Source organism: Salmo trutta, chromosome 7 (genome assembly GCF_901001165.1).
Source record: "Salmo trutta chromosome 7, fSalTru1.1, whole genome shotgun sequence".
Taxonomy (NCBI): Eukaryota; Metazoa; Chordata; class Actinopteri; order Salmoniformes; family Salmonidae; genus Salmo; species Salmo trutta.
The window spans coordinates 17,303,615-17,324,103 of NC_042963.1; the positions used below are offsets into that span (position 1 = coordinate 17,303,615).

Sequence of the window (20,489 nt, forward strand, 5' to 3'; positions counted from 1 at the left end):
AAGTTCGTTGTTGCTGATTGGGAGTCACACATAAGGAGCATGTTTTTCCTTTGGGTTTTGTGGGTAATTGTTTCTGTTAGTGTTTTGCACCTGACAGGACTGTTTGGCTGTCGGTTTTCTTATTTTTGTATAGTGTTCTTTCTGCTAATACATTTTCAATGATGAACACTAACTCCGCTGCACCTTGGTCTACTCTCTCTCACGACAGCCGTTACAGTCTTGACCAATCAGATTCACGGAAACCACAAGTCTTGCAGGACAGGCACAATGCACAAAGCTCAAGGACCAGTCTCCACTTTCCTCCGCTATTTATTTAGCAAGCCTGATAACACATCACTCCCGATAGACACAAACAAAAACACTTACATAAATGTAGCAGCCATACATCTAAACATTAGCAATCTGACATGCTGCATTGCATGGAAACAAGACTATATTTCAGTCTGATCAACTGTTGGCTACTAACAACAGCAGCTGCATAGCTTTGCCTACTATGCACCCTGTTGCTCTGGTCAGGGAAAAGGAAGCGGTAACATTGTGTATTTAGTTATAGCCCATTTGTTTGTAAGAAAATGTTTGAGAAACTTGGGCTGACTAGACTACCTAGACTTCATAAATCCTAGACTTTTTAAATCCAAAATGACTAACTGGAATTAATCAATAAACACAATAGCAGACATAGACTGTAAGTTAATTTGTGATTAGGCCTACAGTTGCATAGGGCAGGACTAAACGATGCAAACTTGCATAAAGCAAGCTCAGCCCTGTGAGTTTTATTGTCCAACCATGTTGCTTTCTCTGTGTCTGTGTATTGGAACCCCCCCAGTCCTTCTTTAAAATACAATTCATATGAACAAGTACAAGGTTGCTACAGTTTGACAGGGTTTTCATCCTCCAGGAGTCATTCGAGGATTTTATTTTTAAACCATGTGACCTGATTAGAAACATTCTGGTCCCATCATAGCCGACATGAAACCTTTTTACAACAGACTAATCATGTCATACCGTATAATGTCCAGAGTTTTACTTGGTTAGGTTACCAGATCATGAAAATCTATGGGTCACAGAATTTTTGTTTCGCCACACCACAGACCTGTGGTGCCAACTCTACCCACAGCATCGTGTGGAACATAGCCCTGTCGTATCACAATATTGTATGACATTCTCTCTGAATCTCCTTTCCCACATGTGCACTGGTCTAGTGGTCTTAAAATACAGGAATGGTGAATTAAATATATCATACATTTACCAAGGCACTAACTTAACTGCCCAATTATTTATGATCAGTGCTGGAAGAGACAAGGAAAGGAAGTCACTTTGGAGTATCAGGACAGATCACAGGTTGTCAACCTAGTTTTTTAACATAGGTAATTTGCTAAGCTGCTACCAATTATTTATGTTCTACAAAGATGGGGACCGCCTAATAAATTGATCCTAAAAGGAAAGATAGCACAGCTGCAACAAGAAACCAGTTTTCAGCTATGCCACTTTTCTCCATCATGGAGGGCCATTAAAGATCCTTAAAGCTGATACAGTCCTTGAGCTGAGGCATTGGTTACCAAAGTTGTTGGAGTGTGAAAAAGCACACTGCCAAAGCTCTAAATTAAGTGTTATCATTATGTCACTTAAACATACAGTGAGGGAAAAAAGTATTTGATCCCATGCAGATTTTGTACGTTTGCCCACTGACAAAGAAAGGAACAGTCTATAATTTTAATGGTAGGTTTATTTGAACAGTGAGAGACAGAATAACAACAAAAAAATCCAGAAAAACGCATGTCAAAAATGTTATAAATTGATTTGCATTTTAATGAGGGAAATAAGTATTTGACCCCCTCTCAATCAGAAAGATTTCTGGCTCCCAGGTGTCTTTTATACAGGTAACGAGCTGAGATTAGGAGCACACTCTTAAGGTCCTGGAGTGGCCTAGCCAGTCTCCAGACCTTAATCCCATAGAAAATCTGTGGGGGGAGCTGAAGGTTCGAGTTGCCAAACGTCAGCCTCGAAATCTTAATGACTTGGAAAAGATCTGCAAGGAGGAGCGGGACAAAATCCCTCCTGAGATGTGTGCAAACCTGGTGGCCAACTACAAGAAACGTCTGACCTCTGTGATTGCCAACAAGGGTTTTGACACCAAGTACTAAGTCATGTTTTGCAGAGGGGTCAAATACTTATTTCCCTCATTAAAATGCAAATCAATTTATAAAATTTTTGACATGCGTTTTTCTGGATTTTTTGGTTGTTATTCTGTCTCTCACTGTTAAGATAAACCTACCATTAAAATTATAGACTGATCATTTCTTTGTCAGTGGACGTACATAATCAGCAGGGGATCAAATACTTTTTTCCCTCAATGTAAGATCTATTCCAGAACAAATGGCCACATTCTTCTTTTAGTAAGCAAGCATTACACAGTCCATATGTGACCGACCGGCTCGATGTGGCCTTATGTAGAACATTTTGAAATTGTGTTTTTTTACATTGGATAAAAGTAGAAACTCAGAGCCAGAAAGATGGTATACTGTATCATCCACTACAGTTGAGGAACTATGGGAAAGTAATTATGCTTTGAAAGTTGCTAAACTTTTGAGGAAATGGACCTTGAATGTTTTGGTGCATCTACTGGAGAGTTCTTCTTTGTCTACACCCATTCAGCATCGTTCACACCCTCTAAAGCCTTAGCCCCACCCATCTCTTTAAGGATTCACATGTGAGGCCATGTACCAAAACAACCAAAGTTTTCAAGACTAAAGGCTGATACTACAGGTGTTTTTGTAAATTTATTCTAGAGTGCCATAGTGTGCTCAGAGTGCGCTCTGGGGGTTTGTAAACTCAGTGTTGTCAGTTCGTAAATTCAGAGCATTTCACTCTCGGAGCGTTCAGAGTGCACACTGGACACTCTGGCCGAGGAGTAGGATTGATTTGACCGTTCTGATCAAACAACAGCAGTCAAGCACCCAAGCTAACTGGCTAACGTTGCTAGCTTGCTAGCTACTTCCAGACAGAAATAAGAGAACAGCACCCTGACCATTTTACTTGCCCTAGCAGAGCTGGTTAGGCTGTTTTTTTGTTGTCCAGAGCATTGGTGACTGCAAATGTGCTGCTGGAAACAATTTAATTACGCTTTTTTGCCAATGTTTACTGACACCGGCCATATTCAACAGGTGTTGAGCATTCGTAAATTCGTCAGTTATTCTGAGCTTTGGCACACTCAGAAGAGAGTGCTCTGAAATCGGAGTAGATCGCCAGAGCGAATTTACCAGCTATGTCTATCAACAGTTGTCGCAGTGACATCATGAACATTCTATTGAAATGGTTACTTGCTTAGTGGAGTCTTTTGCTTAGACATGTAGCTAGCTAGCTAGCCAAACCATGAACCTTAATCCCAACTCATAACGTTACTACCCTGAATGAATCTGCAGGTAACTAACCAACCAGGTTCATTGCTAGCTAGTTAACCTGTTAGGGCTAGGGGGCAGTATTTACACGGCCGGATAAAAAACTTACCCGATTTAATCTGGTTACTACTCCTGCCCAGTAACTAGAATATGCATATAATTATTGGCTTTGGATAGAAAACACCCTAAAGTTTCTAAAACTGTTTGAATGGTGTCTGTGAGTATAACAGAACTCATATGGCAGGCAAAAACCTGAGAAGATTTCATGCAGGAAGTGGCCTGTCTGTCAAGGAGTCGTTCTTCTTGTCTCTGTTTTATGAAGAGTGAGGATCTTAGCTGTAACGTGACACTTCCCACGGCTCCCATAGGCTCTCAGAGCCCGGGAAAAAGCTGAACGATATCAAGGCAGCCCCAGGCTGAAACACATTATCGCCTTTGCCAAGTGGCCGATCAGAGGACAAAGGAATTAGGCGCGTGCCCGAGTCGACCCCGTGCTGTATTTTCTTTCGGCTGTTTACCTAATTGCAGATTCCCGGTCGGAATATTATCGCTTTTTTACGAGAAAAATGGCATAAAAATTGATTCTAAACAGCGGTTGACATGCTTCGAAGTACGGTAATGAAATATTTAGAAATCTTTTGTCACGAAATGCGCCGTGCGCTTGACCCTTATTTACCATTGGGATAGTGTCTTGAACGCACGAACAAAACGCCGCTGTTGGAACATAACTATGGATTATTTGGGACCAAACCAACATTTGTTATTGAAGTAGAAGTCCTGGGAGTGCATTCTGACGAAGAACAGGAAAGGTAATCAAACTTTTCTAATAGTAAATCGGAGTTTGGTGAAGGCTAAACTTGCTGGGTGTCTAAATAGCTAGCCCTGTGATGCCGGGCTATCTACTTAGAATATTGCAAAATGTGCTTTCACCGAAAAGCTATTTTAAAATCAGACATATCGAGTGCATAGAGGAGTTCTGTATCTATAATTCTTAAAATAATTGTTTTGCTTTTTTTGAACGTTTATCGTGAGTAATTTAGTAAATTTTTAGAAATTCGCTGGAAGTTTGCAGGGGGTATGCTAGTTCTGAACGTCACATGCTAATGTAAAAAGCTGGTTTTTGATATAAATATGAACTTGATTGAACAAAACATGCATGTATTGTATAACATAATGTCCTAGGTGTGTCATCTGATGAAGATCATCAAAGGTTAGTGCTGCATTTAGCTGTCTTATGGGTTTTTGTGACATTATATGCTAGCTTGAAAAATGGGTGTCTGATTATTTCTGGCTGGGTACTCTGCTGACATAATCTAATGTTTTGCTTTCGTCGTAAAGCCTTTTTGAAATCGGACAGTGTGGTTAGATTAACGAGAGTCTTGTCTTTAAATAGCTGTAAAATAGTCATATGTTTGAGAAATTGAAGTAATAGCATTTCTAAGGTATTTGAAAATCGCGCCACAGGATTCAACTGGCTGTTACGTAGGTGGGACGATTTGGTGCCACCTGCCCTAGAGAGGTTAACATTAGGCTATAACTAGCAATGCAAATGTCTCTGAGATACAAATAATATAACTACACAGGTCATACACATAACGGTAGCTAGCCAGCCAGCTAACTTTAGGTAGGTAGCCAGCCAGCTAGCTAACAGTACACTTTAGCTAGAAATGAAAAGAACTTTCTGACAAAATTAGAAACGTGTAATATCTGAAAATGTAGCTAGCTATACTTTCTTACCCGTATACATGGATGGACGCTTCTCCATCTCTGTCACGGATGTCATGGTTGCCCTTAGTTTGAAGATGTAATCCAGACACAGGTGTTTTATAAAACAGCCTTCTGAGTGTTCTCTTTTCGACTCCGTCTGCTTATTTGCAATCAAATGCCAGAATTTTTCTCCATCTCCTTAGCTATCATACTCTAATTCTACTGATTTCAAAACTCGGTCCTTCAGAAAGTGGAGAGCAACACTTATGCACTTCTACTGCGTGATATCTTTCAAAAAAGCTGCATTAGAAAGTATTACCTACACATACTGACCAGCTCATGTTATAGACACATGGCAGACCAATTTGAACTCATCTCTCGGCATGTCCAGTCCACTCATTATCTCAGCAAATCATGTCTAGTGGGAAGGTTTCTCCCTTTTTCTGTGGCTAAACCAACTACATTCTTAATTTATCAATTGTATTCGTATTTACAGATGGCATACAAGTTTGTTATTAAGGCCCATCAACGTTTACACGTTCCAGAATGCATTTCTGCCAAAAAAACACATTTTGATAATAAAAAAGGCCTGCAAGTCACATTTTTCTCACTTGCAAAGTGATGTGTAATTCCTATTGAAATCCAGAACCTGCATTCTGAAGTAGCACCAGAATTGCTGGATGAGACTACCTAAATCATCTAAACTGGCACAACCATTTCAGTAATAAGTCCAACTACTAACAGATTGGAATAGCTTAGAATGTTTTTATTTATCTTTGTGTAGCATAATCAACCAATCAATGTATATGCAAAAACACAGATATTACAACAAACAATTCAGAAAATCAACCGGCAAAATAGCATGCTGGGAAATATGATAATGATGGGCATGATTTTAGTTTAACACTGGTTATTAACACCAGCACTGGGGTTATTTAATTCCATTGATTGTTAACTTAACTCCTGAATCAACAATATAAATGTTACACTGAAAATATCCACACTGTAAAACAAACCGATTTGCTGTGCACCATACAATACACTGCTGCTTACCTCATATTCCCTTCTATTCTTCACTCTCTGCTCAATAAAATCACAGAAAATATTCATTTGAATGACAGAAATCATGGCAAAAATAGCCACTATGTCAGTACTGTTTATGTAAAATGATCAAGGGAATACCAGATATTTGCACAAATATTCACAAATAGGTACAGTTTAAAACATTCTCACACCAATTTTTTTTTTATTTATCTGATTACTCAAACTTCTGATGTTAAAGTTTAGACTGAGGTAAACACTAATGCAGGCACTATTTAAAAGAAGGAAAACAAATTACAATAAAAAAGCTTATTCAGATACATAAGGATTCTATGTAGAACCCTTCTTGCCTTCTAAATGATCCTTCTTGCCTTCCAAAGTATCTTTTTATTTCACCTTTATTTAACCAGGTAGGCAAGTTGAGAACAGGTTCTCATTTACAATTGCGACCTGGCCAAGATAAAGCAAAGCAGTTTGACACATACAACAACAGACTTACACATGGAGTAAAACAAACAAGAGTCAATAATACAGTAGAAAATAAGTCTATATACAATGTGAGCAAATGAGGTGAGATAAGAGAGATAAAGGCAAAAAAAGGCCATGGTGGCGAAGTACATACAATATAGCAAGTAAAACACTGGAATGGTAGATTTGCAGTGGAAGAAAGTGCAAACTAGAAATAATGGTGTGCAAAGGAGCAAAATAAATAAATACAGTAGGGGAAGAGGTAGTTGTTTGGGCTAAATTATAGATGGGCTATGTACAGGTGCAGTAATCTGTGAGCTGCTCTGACAGCTGGTGCTTAAAGCTAGTGAGGGAGATAAGTGTTTCCAGTTTCAGAGATTTTTGTAGTTCGTTCCAGTCATTGGCAGCAGAGAACTGGAAGGAGAGGTGGCCGAAGGAGGAATTGGCTTTGGGGGTGACCAGTGAGATATACCTGCTGGAGCGCGTGCTACAGGTGGGTGCTGCTATGGTGACCAGCGAGCTGAGATAAGGGGTAATTTTACCTAGCAGGGTCTTGTAGATGACCTGGAGCCAGTGGGTTTGGCGACGAGTATGAAGCGAGGGCCAGCCAACGAGAGAGTACAGGTCGCAGTGGTGGGTAGTATATGGGGGTTTGGTGACAAAACGGATGGCACTGTGATAGACTGCATCCAATTTATTGAGTAGGGTATTGGAGGCTATTTTGTAAATGACATCGCCGAAGTCGAGGATCGGTAGGATGGTCAGTTTTACGAGGGTATGTTTGGCAGCATGAGTGAAGGATGCTTTGTTGCGAAATAGGAAGCCAATTATAGATTTAACTTTGGATTGGAGATGTTTGACGTGAGTCTGGAAGGAGAGTTTACAGTCTAACCAGACACCTAGGTATTTGTAGTTGTCCACATATTCTAAGTCAGAACCGTCCAGAGTAGTGATGCTGGACGGGCGGGCAGGTACAGGCAGCAATCAGTTGAAGTGCATGCATTTAACTGTATTTAAGAGCAGTTGGAGGCCACGGAAGGAGAGTTGTATGGCATTGAAGCTCGTCTGGAGGGTTGTTAACAGTGTCCAAAGAAGGGCCAGAAGTATACAGAATGGTGTCGTCTGCATAGAGGTGGATCAGAGACTCACCAGCAGCAAGAGCGACATCATTGATGAATACAGAGAAGAGAGAAGGCCCAAGAATTGAACCCTGTGGCACCCCCATAGAGACTGCCAGAGGTCCGGACAACAGGCCCTCCGATTTGACACACTGAACTCTATCAGAGAAGTAGTTGGTGAACCAGGCGTGGCAATCATTTGAGAAACCAAGACTATTGAGGATGAGGATGTGGTGATTGACAGAGTCAAAAGCCTTGGCCAGGTCAATGAATACGGCTGCACAGTATTGTTTCTTATCGATGGCGGTTAAGTTATCGTTTAGGACCTTGAGCGTGGCTGAGGTGCACCCATGACCAGCTCTGAAACCAGATTGCATAGCGGAGAAGGTGCGGTGAGATTCGAAATGGTCGGTAATCTGTTTGTTGACTTGGCTTTCGAAGACCTTAGAATCATCAATGAACCCTTTCATCTGTAACTGGTGCTTAGGACGTTGAAGGTTCTAGGTAGAACCCTTTGTCTTACAAAGCACCCTTGTCCTCCAAAAAGGGTTCTACAGATGAAATTGGTTCTTGGTAGAACACTATCCCTCTCCAAAAAGCCTTTTTGGAACCCCAGTGTAGGACTATGCTTTCAAAACACCCACAGCCAGTACACACACACCACAACATAAAACATAAACGGTTATTTTACTATCCATTCAGTGCAGACTACTTAACCCTTCCCAATCAAACATGGACTTTTTGAACCCCTTTCACAACTGAATATTTGCAGCTCTTCCAATTTCAGAGAGTTTTGCACAAGCAGGTTGACATGTCTATAAAGTTCAGCACATGTGTGCACTAACTTGGAATATACACGCAATACGCATAATTGATCCTTTTGGTTTCAATGAACAAAAGAAGAAATACCAATTTGGTGCTCAACGATGTGGCAAGAATCATCAGGGCCTTTGCTGTTAGGCAGTATACTGAAATGTAGCGAAATAAGATTGTATACTGTACACAATCAAATAAAATTAAATCTGAAAGCCAATATTTGTATTGAAGAGATCTAGTGATGATACTGCAAGTGCACAATGTAGGAGAAACCAGCATGTGACTACAATTTGGTAAGAAATAAGATGGCCCACATCCCATCAGCTTTGGGAAAATGGGAGCATGTCATACTTTATCTGCTCAATGCAATACAGCCACATCCAAACACACTCACAGCTACAGTATCTGTGCACGGGTAGTTGACGTGACACCCCTTTTTTTGCTCATAATGGCTAACACAAATATAACTTCATTCAAATTATAAGGTATGTTTTTTAACTTGGATCACATGTTAATTTATGCACTGAATAATTCGTTTTCTTACAATTTTGAACCAAATGTGATACTTTTCCAATGCTGTTCATTTCATATGAATTAAAAAACAAATACAATTCCCCTGTTCTGCTCTGTTAATCAAAACGCATAAGAATTTTTCAAGAAATAATCCATTCATGATATTTTCAAGTCAATTCATGATATTTCAAAATAGTTCTGATTGATTTCATTTTGTCACAAAACCAATGTCCACATGGTGTGACAAAAAAAAGAGTTTGTGCATCATTGCACGGGGAGGGTTATCTTGCAATGAAGAAGTACAGAAGACATTGCTGGAGCACATGGTCTGAACAGACTGTAGGCTTTATTAGAAATATGAATCAAAATGTTACATTTTTCTGCCAGTTCAATAAAAGGGGTTAGTTTCTTGGTCCTTTGGTGTGACTACATAATTTAAACAAAGTGGATAGCAGAGAACACGCCTACTGTATACCCTCACTTCTTGTTTGCAATGCAACTGTACATGTTTGCAAACAATTAAATCTGAGACGTAATTAGGAATCTGAGCATGGTACTTTCAAAGGCGTAGCTTTCCACCCCATATGCCTACAGATGCAGAAAAATGGAAGCTTTAACTGTTGGCTACTCTTCTTCCCTTGTCACGCCCTGATCTGTTTCACCAGTGATCTGTTTCTCCACACCTTCCAGTTGTTGCTTATTTTCCTCAGTGTATTTATCCCTGTGTTTCCTGTCTCTCTGTGCCAGTTCGTCTTGTATGTTTAGTCAAGTCAACCAGTGTGTTTTTCCTGTACTCCTTTTGCTATTCTCTTTTTGTTGTCCTCCTGGTTTTGACCCTTGCCTGTTTCTGGACTTTGTACCCGCCTGCCTGACCATTCTGCCTGCCTTGACCACGAGCCTGTCTGCCACTCTGTACCTCCTGGACTCTGATCTGGTTTTGACCTTTTTAGCTGTCCATGACCATTCTCTTGCCTATCCCTTTGGATTATTAAACATTATAAGACTCCAACCATCTGCCTCCTGTGTCTGCATCTGGGTCTTGCCTTATGCCTTGATATCCCTGGCTTAACCCAAGGAGAGAAGGTCACAAGAGTTTCCTTAAAAGCTGTCTGGGTTTAAAGATCTTCTATTGTACAGAAAGTGAATAGCTTAATCAATTGATAGTGACAGCATTAGATTACTTCCTAAGCAAAGTCTATTGTTTGTCTCCTTGGCTATAGAAGGTTGAAGCGCAACTTCTGAATGTCAAAGAAACTAAACAATGATATCCCCATATGCATCGGAGTCACGTATTTCTGGGTATTTTACAGCTTGTTTCTAGCATAAAGCATCACAGACCAAAGCACTGTTATAGATCACTTTATATAACCAGCCCTGTTTTACATTTTTCAAAATATTAAGTTAACAATGGGTAGGCCTGTGCCTTTTTTCTTTAATAAAAGGTAGGCCTATGTCATACCCTCTCATACCACCTCAATTCGAATCCTGGTTTTAACTTAAGAACCTTTTATTGCAGTGGGCTAAATCAGGGTCACACAGAGTGTTTCTTGGTAGTCTTAAACAAATCTACTTTGAAACAAAAGTATACACCTCACACACATGATTATGGGCTTTAAAAAAGAAGACACCTGTACCATGTCAGATATAGAGTTGAAATGTATTACATTTTGAGTTTGCACCCCAATATTACACTTTATATACATCACAGAGGACTGAAATATAACAAAACCGTTGAAATAGAACACCAGATTTTCAGCGTTTAAAAAAAAATAATGTTTAATTCTGAAAAATATTAATACAATTTGGTCATTTGACCAGCAATTTGACCAGCAATTTGGTCATTTGACCAGCCCTTCACTGACACGGAAGTAGGCTATTTGAAGAGTGCATGGTGGGTGGAGGAATTGGCCAACAAATGTATGGATATAGCAGCCTATAGCCTAATTTCTTCTTTCACAGGTAGGCCTACCTCTTATTTCTTAAATATGAAGAAATAGGCGCCAACACAAAGCCCTCTTGTTGTTAGTAAAGTCTCATTTAAATGAAGACAGTTGAAATTAATTATGCTTCCTCGAATTTGCCTACTTTCCGCACCGAGCTGTCCATTTCTGATTGATTGTGCCGTGGCAGTTGCTTAAAATTCCAGCACGACAATGTAAGTTACTCAAATCCGGCTTATTATGAAGTCAATAACTCTGATAAACACATCATGGGCAAGAAACATATTGTTTTTATTCAAATCAATTATAATAGTAGCAAGCTATCAAAGTTAACCTCTGGTCCTCCTTCTCATCTTCACGCTCTGTTTCTCAAACTGAACCAAACATAGGCTAGTCTACGTGGAAGATACATACTTTTTGGAAATAGGCCTAATTAAAAATGTGACTCCTGAACTGACAAAAAAGTGTTTGATCAGCAAGAGCAGAGCAGGCCAGGGCTCAGGGTGAGAATATCCATTGCAGTGTGTAATGCAGCCCAGTTTTATTTACACCATTCCAGCAGAGCAAAAGTACTTTTCTTCGAAATATAACTTTGCTCTGTGCTTCTCCTAGCATGCACTTTGTAGATTATAGGCTATGGATCGTTTGATTGAGACCACACTATAGAGCCTACAGGCACACTTGATATTGCACAACCAGTAGAGAATCAGAGATGAGGGACACATCGATATAGCCAAATAAGCAACTAATTCTAAAACGCTGAGAAATATTGAAATTTCATCAATTACAAATTACATGACCCTCCCCTGGACTAGACTGAAAAAATACTAAACCTTCTCCTTGACGGACATGTAAAAAGCATGACCCTCCCTCAATTTCCTCCAGGTACCATTTCTGTAAATGTCAATTCATCCCTTCACAATAAAAGCCAAATGGACCATACAGAATGAGATGTCCAATGGTGTGACAGCTTTCTTCCATTGGTGTAACATGAAGATGGTCTCACGCCAGAGGAAATTGCTGTCACTCCGGACATAACCCATCAATAAACTTATAAAATGACCTTTTTAGGCATATTATTCATCAAATAAAATCTACAGTATGATACCTATTTATATCCTTTTGCAATTTTGATCCTTTTAAGTTGTTCTGAGTGCAAATTCTACATACTTATTCTCCCATGCCTGGTTCTCACTCCATGCAGGTGACCAATCTTCCAGCGACCTCAGGTAAATGTCTCTGCCACCTGGGGAGGTTCAATTTTCCTTTACCTGGCCCTAGTGATTGTGCAGGTGGATATTGGGGCCTGGCTGTGCTGCTCACACCCCTGGTTCTCACGTCCTGCATTAGACAAACCATCTCCTTGGTACCATTCTGTCTGTCCCACCAGTTTCACTTCTCCTGACCAATTGACATATGTGATACACCCAGGGAGGGCCCCCATCGAAAGGGCCTCTTTTGGAGAATGTTCACCCCGCCTCCAATATGCCCTGACCGACCTCACTCCGAGCGAGACCCAGTCTACCTGCCTATCTTTGTGGTCCTCCGATGTTATTTCTGTGCGGGGCATGGCACGCCCAGGCAGTGATTCCTAGGGCATGGCACGCCCAGGCAGTGATTCCTAGGGCAGGGCAGGGCAATTCAGTTCATGCCAGCATCAGAGACACCTTACTTTTCTAAAACTCTGTCGTTGGCTCCATATTGTGGTATACTCCTTTACCAACTCTCCAATATAACACCTCTCAAGGGGTGACTTGGTTCCCACGGCTTCGGCTGTGGGCAGGTTGAGGCCTCCTGCAGGGTTCGCACAGGTCCCCTCCATCACTAGAGGACTGTGCCCCCAGGTTAACCTCAATGTTGCTAGGGGCTACCTGGTTGATCCTGCCAGTAGCATATGCTTGTCTCAAAGATTATGCCATGCAAGTCTGAAATCACATGACCAGTACATTGAAACTGCTAATGGCTCATCAGTTATGGATCCTTTCATCACTCCAACGTTAACTGTGGAAATTCTAGAGCTTATACATGCCAAAGAACATTGACCTTCGATGATGCGTGCATTTATCAAACCCCAAACCCTTGTGGGGTCGTCTTGGGTGCCCCCAAAATTGTTTGTGACTCTAGATAACCTCAAGCTGATTGCATTCCTTTCGTGGCATCCCTATCAACTTTCGATGCTAATTCTGTGATACTGTGGTGACCACAGGAAATGGGGAATCATGGTTCGATTCCAGAGAGTAAGCCTGAGAAATGGGTACAATACCCAAGGATTAAGGTAGCAGGCGTGCAAATTACCCACGGCCGACTCGGGGAAGTATACTAAAAATAACAAAACAGCACTCTCTCGAGGCTCTGTAATTGGAGTGAGTACACTTTCAAATATTTAACGAGGATCCATTTCTAATGTTTAGAAGTTGCCTTTTACAGTGGTCAGAAACTTCTGAAAGTATCATTATGTTTTAACTGTAAAATTTGACTGCTTGTTGTGTATTGTCCAACAGTGTGACATAATGTCCTATGGAGAGACGCTGATAAATGAAAAGGAAAAAAAAGTGTTGTCTTGGACAAAATTTAAAAATATTTGTTAAGCACATGACAGGTAACATCATCATAATACACAAGTAAATTATTTTATATATTTTTTTATCTACATTTGGTTAAATTCTCAATAATCTTACAAATAATTTAATAGGGAAACACTTCGTTATTGTCATTGAACAAGGAAATGATGTGTTTTTCAATTGAAATTCTGGAATATGAGGACTGATTTATATACAGAAGTAACTAATAATGTGTACAAATAATGTTGTTGTCCATTTCTGCATTATTAACTTTCCTTTATATTGACATTAATAATGATGTCACACCAGAGGACAAATTCAAAGCACTATTCCATGAAATGGTTCGTTAAAATTGATATACATTTAAAATTGATGGTGGCCACATAACATTTTGAGTTCTTTAGACATAATTGTTTCACCATTTTTTATTGTTTTTACTTCAATTATAGAATATATTATTTTGTCACTTTTGTTTTGGGGAAAATACCACGGTAACGGAATTGTGCTGAGACTGAGATTTTTCACTTAAAATGTATCCCAAACAAAAACCATTGATTTAAATGTTTTCAAACTCTATCAATAAACTACTTTTAACAATTTACACAGAAAATTTTACAAAACCACATTTACTGGAAGAACTGTGCTGATACAACATTTGGTAACAGAATTTCTGTAAAACTTGTAAAAAAGTTATTTATGTGATCATGTTTTCCAAAAACTCAGTTAAATATCTGCTCCGAATTAAGATTCAAAGATGTCTGCAGAAAGAATGTGGTGTCAGCTATGAAATTCATATTTTGGATATTGAACTACATTAAGTGAAGTGGATTTACACCTGGTAACAGAATTGCGGTGATGGCATTTCATCTTGCGTCCCCGATCTGTACTACTCAGAAATGCATAATTATGGATATGAATGTCAACAAACCAAGGTAGAAATATGCAAAATCCTCCTTTGCATACTTGGGTATCAATCTACTATCATTTGAATCAGCTCAGCCACCAAAGAAAACCAAATTTGGTTGGTTCAGACCGGACCAAATCTGAACTAATCATAGATGTCTATGTTTCACGTTTCACAGAGCTTAGTAGAGTACAGTATGGTACAGCACAGAACAGTAGAGTTCAGTAGGGTAGAGTTCAGTACAGTCAAGTAGAGTATAGTTCAGTACAGCACAGTAGAGTTCAGTACCGTGCGGTACAGTATGGTAGAGCAGGGTTTCCCAAAGTCGATCCTGGGTGCACATTTTGGTGTTTGCCCTAGCACTACACAGCTGATTCAAATAACCAACTCTTCATCAAGCTTTCATTATTTGAATCAGCGCTAGTACTATTAGGGCAAAAAACAAAATGGAGGGGGGGGGCAGGGCCAACTTTGGGAAACCCTGCAGTAGAGTATAGTTCAATACAGCACATGATAGTCTACTCAATTCTACTGTGCTCTACTGAACTCTACTCCACATTATTCTACTGTACTCTACTATAATGTACTGCACTGTGCTGTCCAAACCTGTGAAATATATACATCTATGATTGGTTCAGATTGACCGTTGTCGGTCGGTGCTCAGTGGGTAAGGTTAGGGGGGCTCATCAGTAGTTGTCAGAAAGAGACAGAAAATGTGACAATTGCAGAGAGACAAAGAGAGAGTCCAGACTTTTCACACTCTTGCATTGACCACCAGAAAGAGAACGAAAACAGTTACTGTACTCTGAACTTTCATTATCTTGCCTCCTCATGAGGGAAGATAATGAAAGTTCACATTACAGTAACTGGAAAATATCTTAAATATATGTGGGGTTTTTGTAATGACATTTCAAGGCAATATTTTTTAAACTTGCAGAAGGCAGAAAATATCATAAACTTAATGTGTTCATTAGTTGGCAGGGGTCTTAATTTATATATATGCCTTAATTTATGAAAAATATAGACTAATCTTTCATTTGACATGCTCCCATGAACTTCACATGTTAGTGCTCATGTGTCCTTTTATATGAAAATTACCTGTGGCCATTATCACAACTACCCACTACCCTCGTCCATTCAAATGAATCTTATGAAGAAATGTCTCTAATCTCGTAAACAAAATTGGGAACTCGCACTTAATCTCTTGGTCAAACATAGGGCAGGCATGGGAGAGCATTTACTGTTCATAATGGGTCATTCTGCACTGTAAAAATAGAAAGGTCCCAAAACACCATGATTGTGTAATGAAACCATGAAAAGTAATGCACTTAAAATGAGACCTGGTGTTTGAATATAAACCAAAGGAAAGTGTTTTAATGCACAGAATTATGTTTTAAAATATAAATTACATACCTTGAAACACCCAAAGTGGTTCTTCAACCTTAATATTGGTGTTTTTAAGTGTTGTGAAAACACTTTGAGGGTTTCAGTGCACATAAAATGTAGCATCAAAACACAAATCTGTATTTCTCACACAATTAATGGTTTAGAAATGCAAATGGTTTATAGCCTAAATATTGATTGATGATAAGGGCCTACTGAGAACATTTCACCTTTCTTTTTTCTATGCTTTATTTAGACAGATTTTAAACAGAAAGGCCAGTACGACTGTACATTTCGTTGGAATTTTACCCACTCAACCACACAGCCACACTGTAAGAAATTCATTTTGGGTGAATTGAAATTGTCAACAACAAAAAAACAACCAACATATACGTAATAAAAATGCAAGTCGTGCAGAACCCATAGTCAAGTGAGAAAGCAAATGGCTTAGACATGTTGGCCACGGCACCCCTCTCCCCACCGAAAACCAGGGTTCAATTCACCACTGCATCCCTTCAATCTGTTTATCCCCTCTCTCATTTCATAACTGTCTCAATAAAGTTACAAAATACCCCCAAAATATATATTTATTAAATGTATGCAAGTTGTTTCAATGATTTGTTAATTTAATTTGACCAAAATATTCTAAGAATAAATCCAACTAAATATGTTGCTCAAAATGTAAGTATATATCATGAAGATAACCAAAGAGAGAGAAAATGTAGTGATTTAACTCAATGGAAGTCTTTGATATAAAATTAAGCCACTTGCATTTTATATCTTGCCACATGAATCTGATTTTAGAGGATTGTGGGTAATTCAACATTTTTAGACTTTATGATTCTTTCACACAGTGTTGTATATATGGTTGAAGAAAGAAAAGCATATTTCTATATTAGCATTAAGCTTGTTGTGCCACGAGGTGTAACGGATCATGATGAAAGGATATCAAATCCGTCTGACAAATTGGTTTTCAACGAGGACAGCACCCATTCCCACATTCATGACTGCCAAGGGAAGAGGCAAGTGCACATCAACTTTCAGTTACTGCTGGTGGTTTGAACACTAAGATTGACAATACTGGCCATAATGGTATAAAATGTCAATTGATCAAATACATAAAACAATGATAGACATTAAGACACTTCAGACAAAGCGATCTAATTCTGCACTAGACAGGATCCACAACATTATAACAGTGTTTAGAAGCTTTAGAGAGAGGAAAAGACACCAACAAAGAAGGTATCTAATTCTGCACTACACAGGACTCGAAACAGCAACATAATGTGTTCAAGCCTTTCCAGTGGCGCTCCCAATTTCTGGCAAGGTGTTGCGCAACACTTGATTAAGTGGTGTTTCAACACACCATGTTATGTTTCAAAACATCTCTGCATGATGTGTTTCAATACTCCAGCAAAGTTAAGGTTTTGTTTCCTTCAAGTCAGTGGCAGCTCAGTTGCCACTAGTTTTGGTGTGAAAAAGCACTTCATTTTACCAGGGTGCTTTAATCACAAAGATTCAGAAGGAACATGGGGTGAAGGGGGATTAAAGAACGGTTGTGCCATTTATTCCCACAAAGCCCACTTGCAGGGGAAAGAGACACGGTGCGTCACCCATTCTTCCATTCCAGGCACCCCTCACAAAGCAGTGGATTACCCACTCACCAGGAACAAGCCAAGTTTATTGTTTGCTTTGCTTGCAACAGCTCTAGCCATCACATTCATTTTGGACTCCAATCTCCAAATTTGATGTCATTATTTTCTGGCACAATTGAATTAGTGCACACCAATCTTATTGTGAATTAAAATTATGATCATGAAGTGTGTGCAACCACTGTTGTCTGTAAACGTATGATTACAGCAGACCCTTTCAAAAGCCAAAACATGTGGCTAGCATTCTCTGCAAATGTGAATGTAATTTGCAACATCGAACTGCATGTACTGTGTGTATCGAACTGAGTACTGTATGTCTTAGTCACCCCCCCAAAAAATCTAATAACATATCATTACAATTGACCCCTGGCATTGCACATCAGTATGACTCTGGTGTCATCTATTGAAGAATAACTAAATCAATCATTTAAACAAAGACCTCTATTTTCTAGCTCCCAACACACTCCCCTAAAACATTGCTCTCTCGCTCTCTCTCTGTGTGTCTTTCTCTCTCTGTGTGTCTTTCTCTCTGTCTTTCTCATTCTGTCTTTCTCTCTCCCCTCCCTCCTCCTCACTCTCTCTCTCTCTCTCACACACACACACACTGGTCATATATGCACTAGGCATGCTATTTACTGTAATAATACCTGTTGAAATGTGTATATTTTATTAACTACAGCTTACAAATCTATGCATACTTAAAATCATTATTTTAGGGGATATAGAGGTGTCTTATAGTTGAAACACAGACCACCAATCATCTTCACAAACCATGTACTTAGACCAAATGGTATGCAATAAAATTGCATGAATACAAAGTCTTTGAAAAGGATGCCATAGTCTTTGTAAAATAAAACATGTGTTTCAGAATAATGGTCTACAAAGGCAAGAAGAGAGATAAATAAGGAATTACCTTCTTTTAGAACATGTGAGTGAATAAGAAGGATAACAAAACAGCAGATTGCAGCTCCCGTTAAAGCCCACGCTAGTCGGATGAGCTGCATCGTTGAGAAAAAAAAAGTCAAAAATACCCAAAGGAACGCGCGGTCTTCAACAGCAGGAGTAGGCTACAATGACAAATCCATTTTGATCCAATGCAGCAGTGTTGAAAAATGAAAAATAAAACAAATCAGTTGACAAGTCCCTAAGGCGACTCTGTGGGCTTGGATTCAAAGTAAAATACAACATCGGCACAATCCATGAGAGAGACTTGATATGATCCATTCAATTCCAAATCAATGCAACCTTTTCGTTCTTTAAAGATAGTGAAGAGAAAAGTTCAAGTCGTTAGACCATCACTCACATAATTACAAGTGAAGGATTTTCTCACGGGCGATTCAAATTAACCTGCTTGTCACCGCAAATTCTTCTCTGAGGTTCGAACGCAGTTACTCGGCTGGCCACACTCTCCAGGATGCCTATATGAGACGGCTGCGCCACCGGACCACTTTGCAGCAATTCGGTAGAATTAATTTTGTCTCGATATTTACCGAATTTGAGATATCACTAAATAGACAATAGCTGGTTTGCGATACGTCCATTTTCGCTCTTTCCAAGTTAGGTCAACGTTCCTTGTAAATTCCCACAACTGATGGATATGAAGTGAAGATGAAACCACATCTAATAGGACCTCATTGCTCACCGACAACGCTGAGCATCAGGTCCAATGCCATTCAATGCAAAGCCCCTGATAACTTATGAAATGAATGATGGGAAGCTCGTGCGAGACACTACTGCGTCACTATGCTGTTCACCGTACCTATTGGGTTTGCCCGATTCTAGGTTCACGAGCGACTTTCACTGCGCTCTACCTGACCGTGACGTCCACGCCATTTAAAGTGTTTATCTCCGAGCAATTCCACAGACGGTTTACGATTGAGGGCAGATCGGGGGACATACAACAGTTAGCTGTTGCAAGCATAAACGGTGCAGGCTCAGATTTAAACATAGATATGTGTAGACGTTTAATGCATGGGAAACCACAACTACTTTGAACAATATTTACTGTAGTGCCAGTAAAATCATATTTTGGCTTGTAAATGGTATATGAGAAAGATTTAATTAAACAGTATCATACAAATGGGCAGAAGGACACACTAATTCCCAGTCAGGATTGGGAGAAAATCCACACACGCACAAACAGATTAATGTAACCAACCTTGCCAGAATCCTGAACAACAAGGACAACAATGGATCAGGTGAAAGAGGGGGTAAGATAAGTGTTGGAACATATGAAAATCAGTCAGGAAAGGACAAATGTATGAAATCATTACTAACAATTACTCATACAGTTTGTATGTCAGTGCTATGTTACCTCTTTACACTTGTACAAAGTAAATTTGAGATCAGAAGTATAACACTCACGATGTTACATTTAACACTTTCTTAGAAATGATGTGACCCACCAAAAAATATATAACTAACCAAACAGTCTACCCAGCCGCTCGGATGCATCCTGCATGGTCCTAAAGCACATTGTTGCATCGTTTTGTATCACATTTCAATGATACAGAAATGAACTCAACACGGCCAAGTAACATCAACACCACCAGACGGGTATCCTACGCAGAAAGCTAGATCTCCCTATTTTCTAAAGCTAACCAGCTTCAGTTAGTTTGACATTCCAGCTCAGGGTTAATCCGTAGTACGACGATGGATACTGCTCATCCACTTGCCGCTAATTCTAGCAGGGTTTTAACTGCATGTGCATGTCACACTTGGCTAGGTGAACGCCAAACTCTTCATTGAGACAATGCTGAAACATCAAATCTATGGGCAAGTCACAGCCACATTTTCATTTGTGACGAAATCAAAATGAAAGAAGAGTTATCTTGCAAATTCAGCAGGCTATGGTGTGAAATAAAATAAAATTGTCACATGCGCCGAATACAACAGGTTACAGTGACCCCCCCCCCCCCCCACACACACACACTGCTGTTATTACCTATGCATAGCCACTTTAATAATCCTACTTGCATGTACATAATT

At 39.6% G+C, this 20,489-nt stretch overlaps 1 protein-coding gene across 1 annotated transcript in view; it reads right to left on the minus strand.

Annotated features, from left to right (window-relative positions):
* The window catches only part of LOC115197034 (chemokine-like protein TAFA-5), a 135,511-nt gene extending 115,547 nt beyond the window's left edge, over nucleotides 1-19,964 (minus strand). Inside the window, exon 1 of the mRNA XM_029758164.1 lies at nucleotides 18,415-19,964. Within this exon, the coding sequence (XP_029614024.1) occupies nucleotides 18,415-18,505 (91 nt within the window). The 5' untranslated portion in view covers nucleotides 18,506-19,964. The remainder of the gene's footprint in view (nucleotides 1-18,414) is intronic.
* Nucleotides 19,965-20,489: the final 525 nt, after the last annotated feature.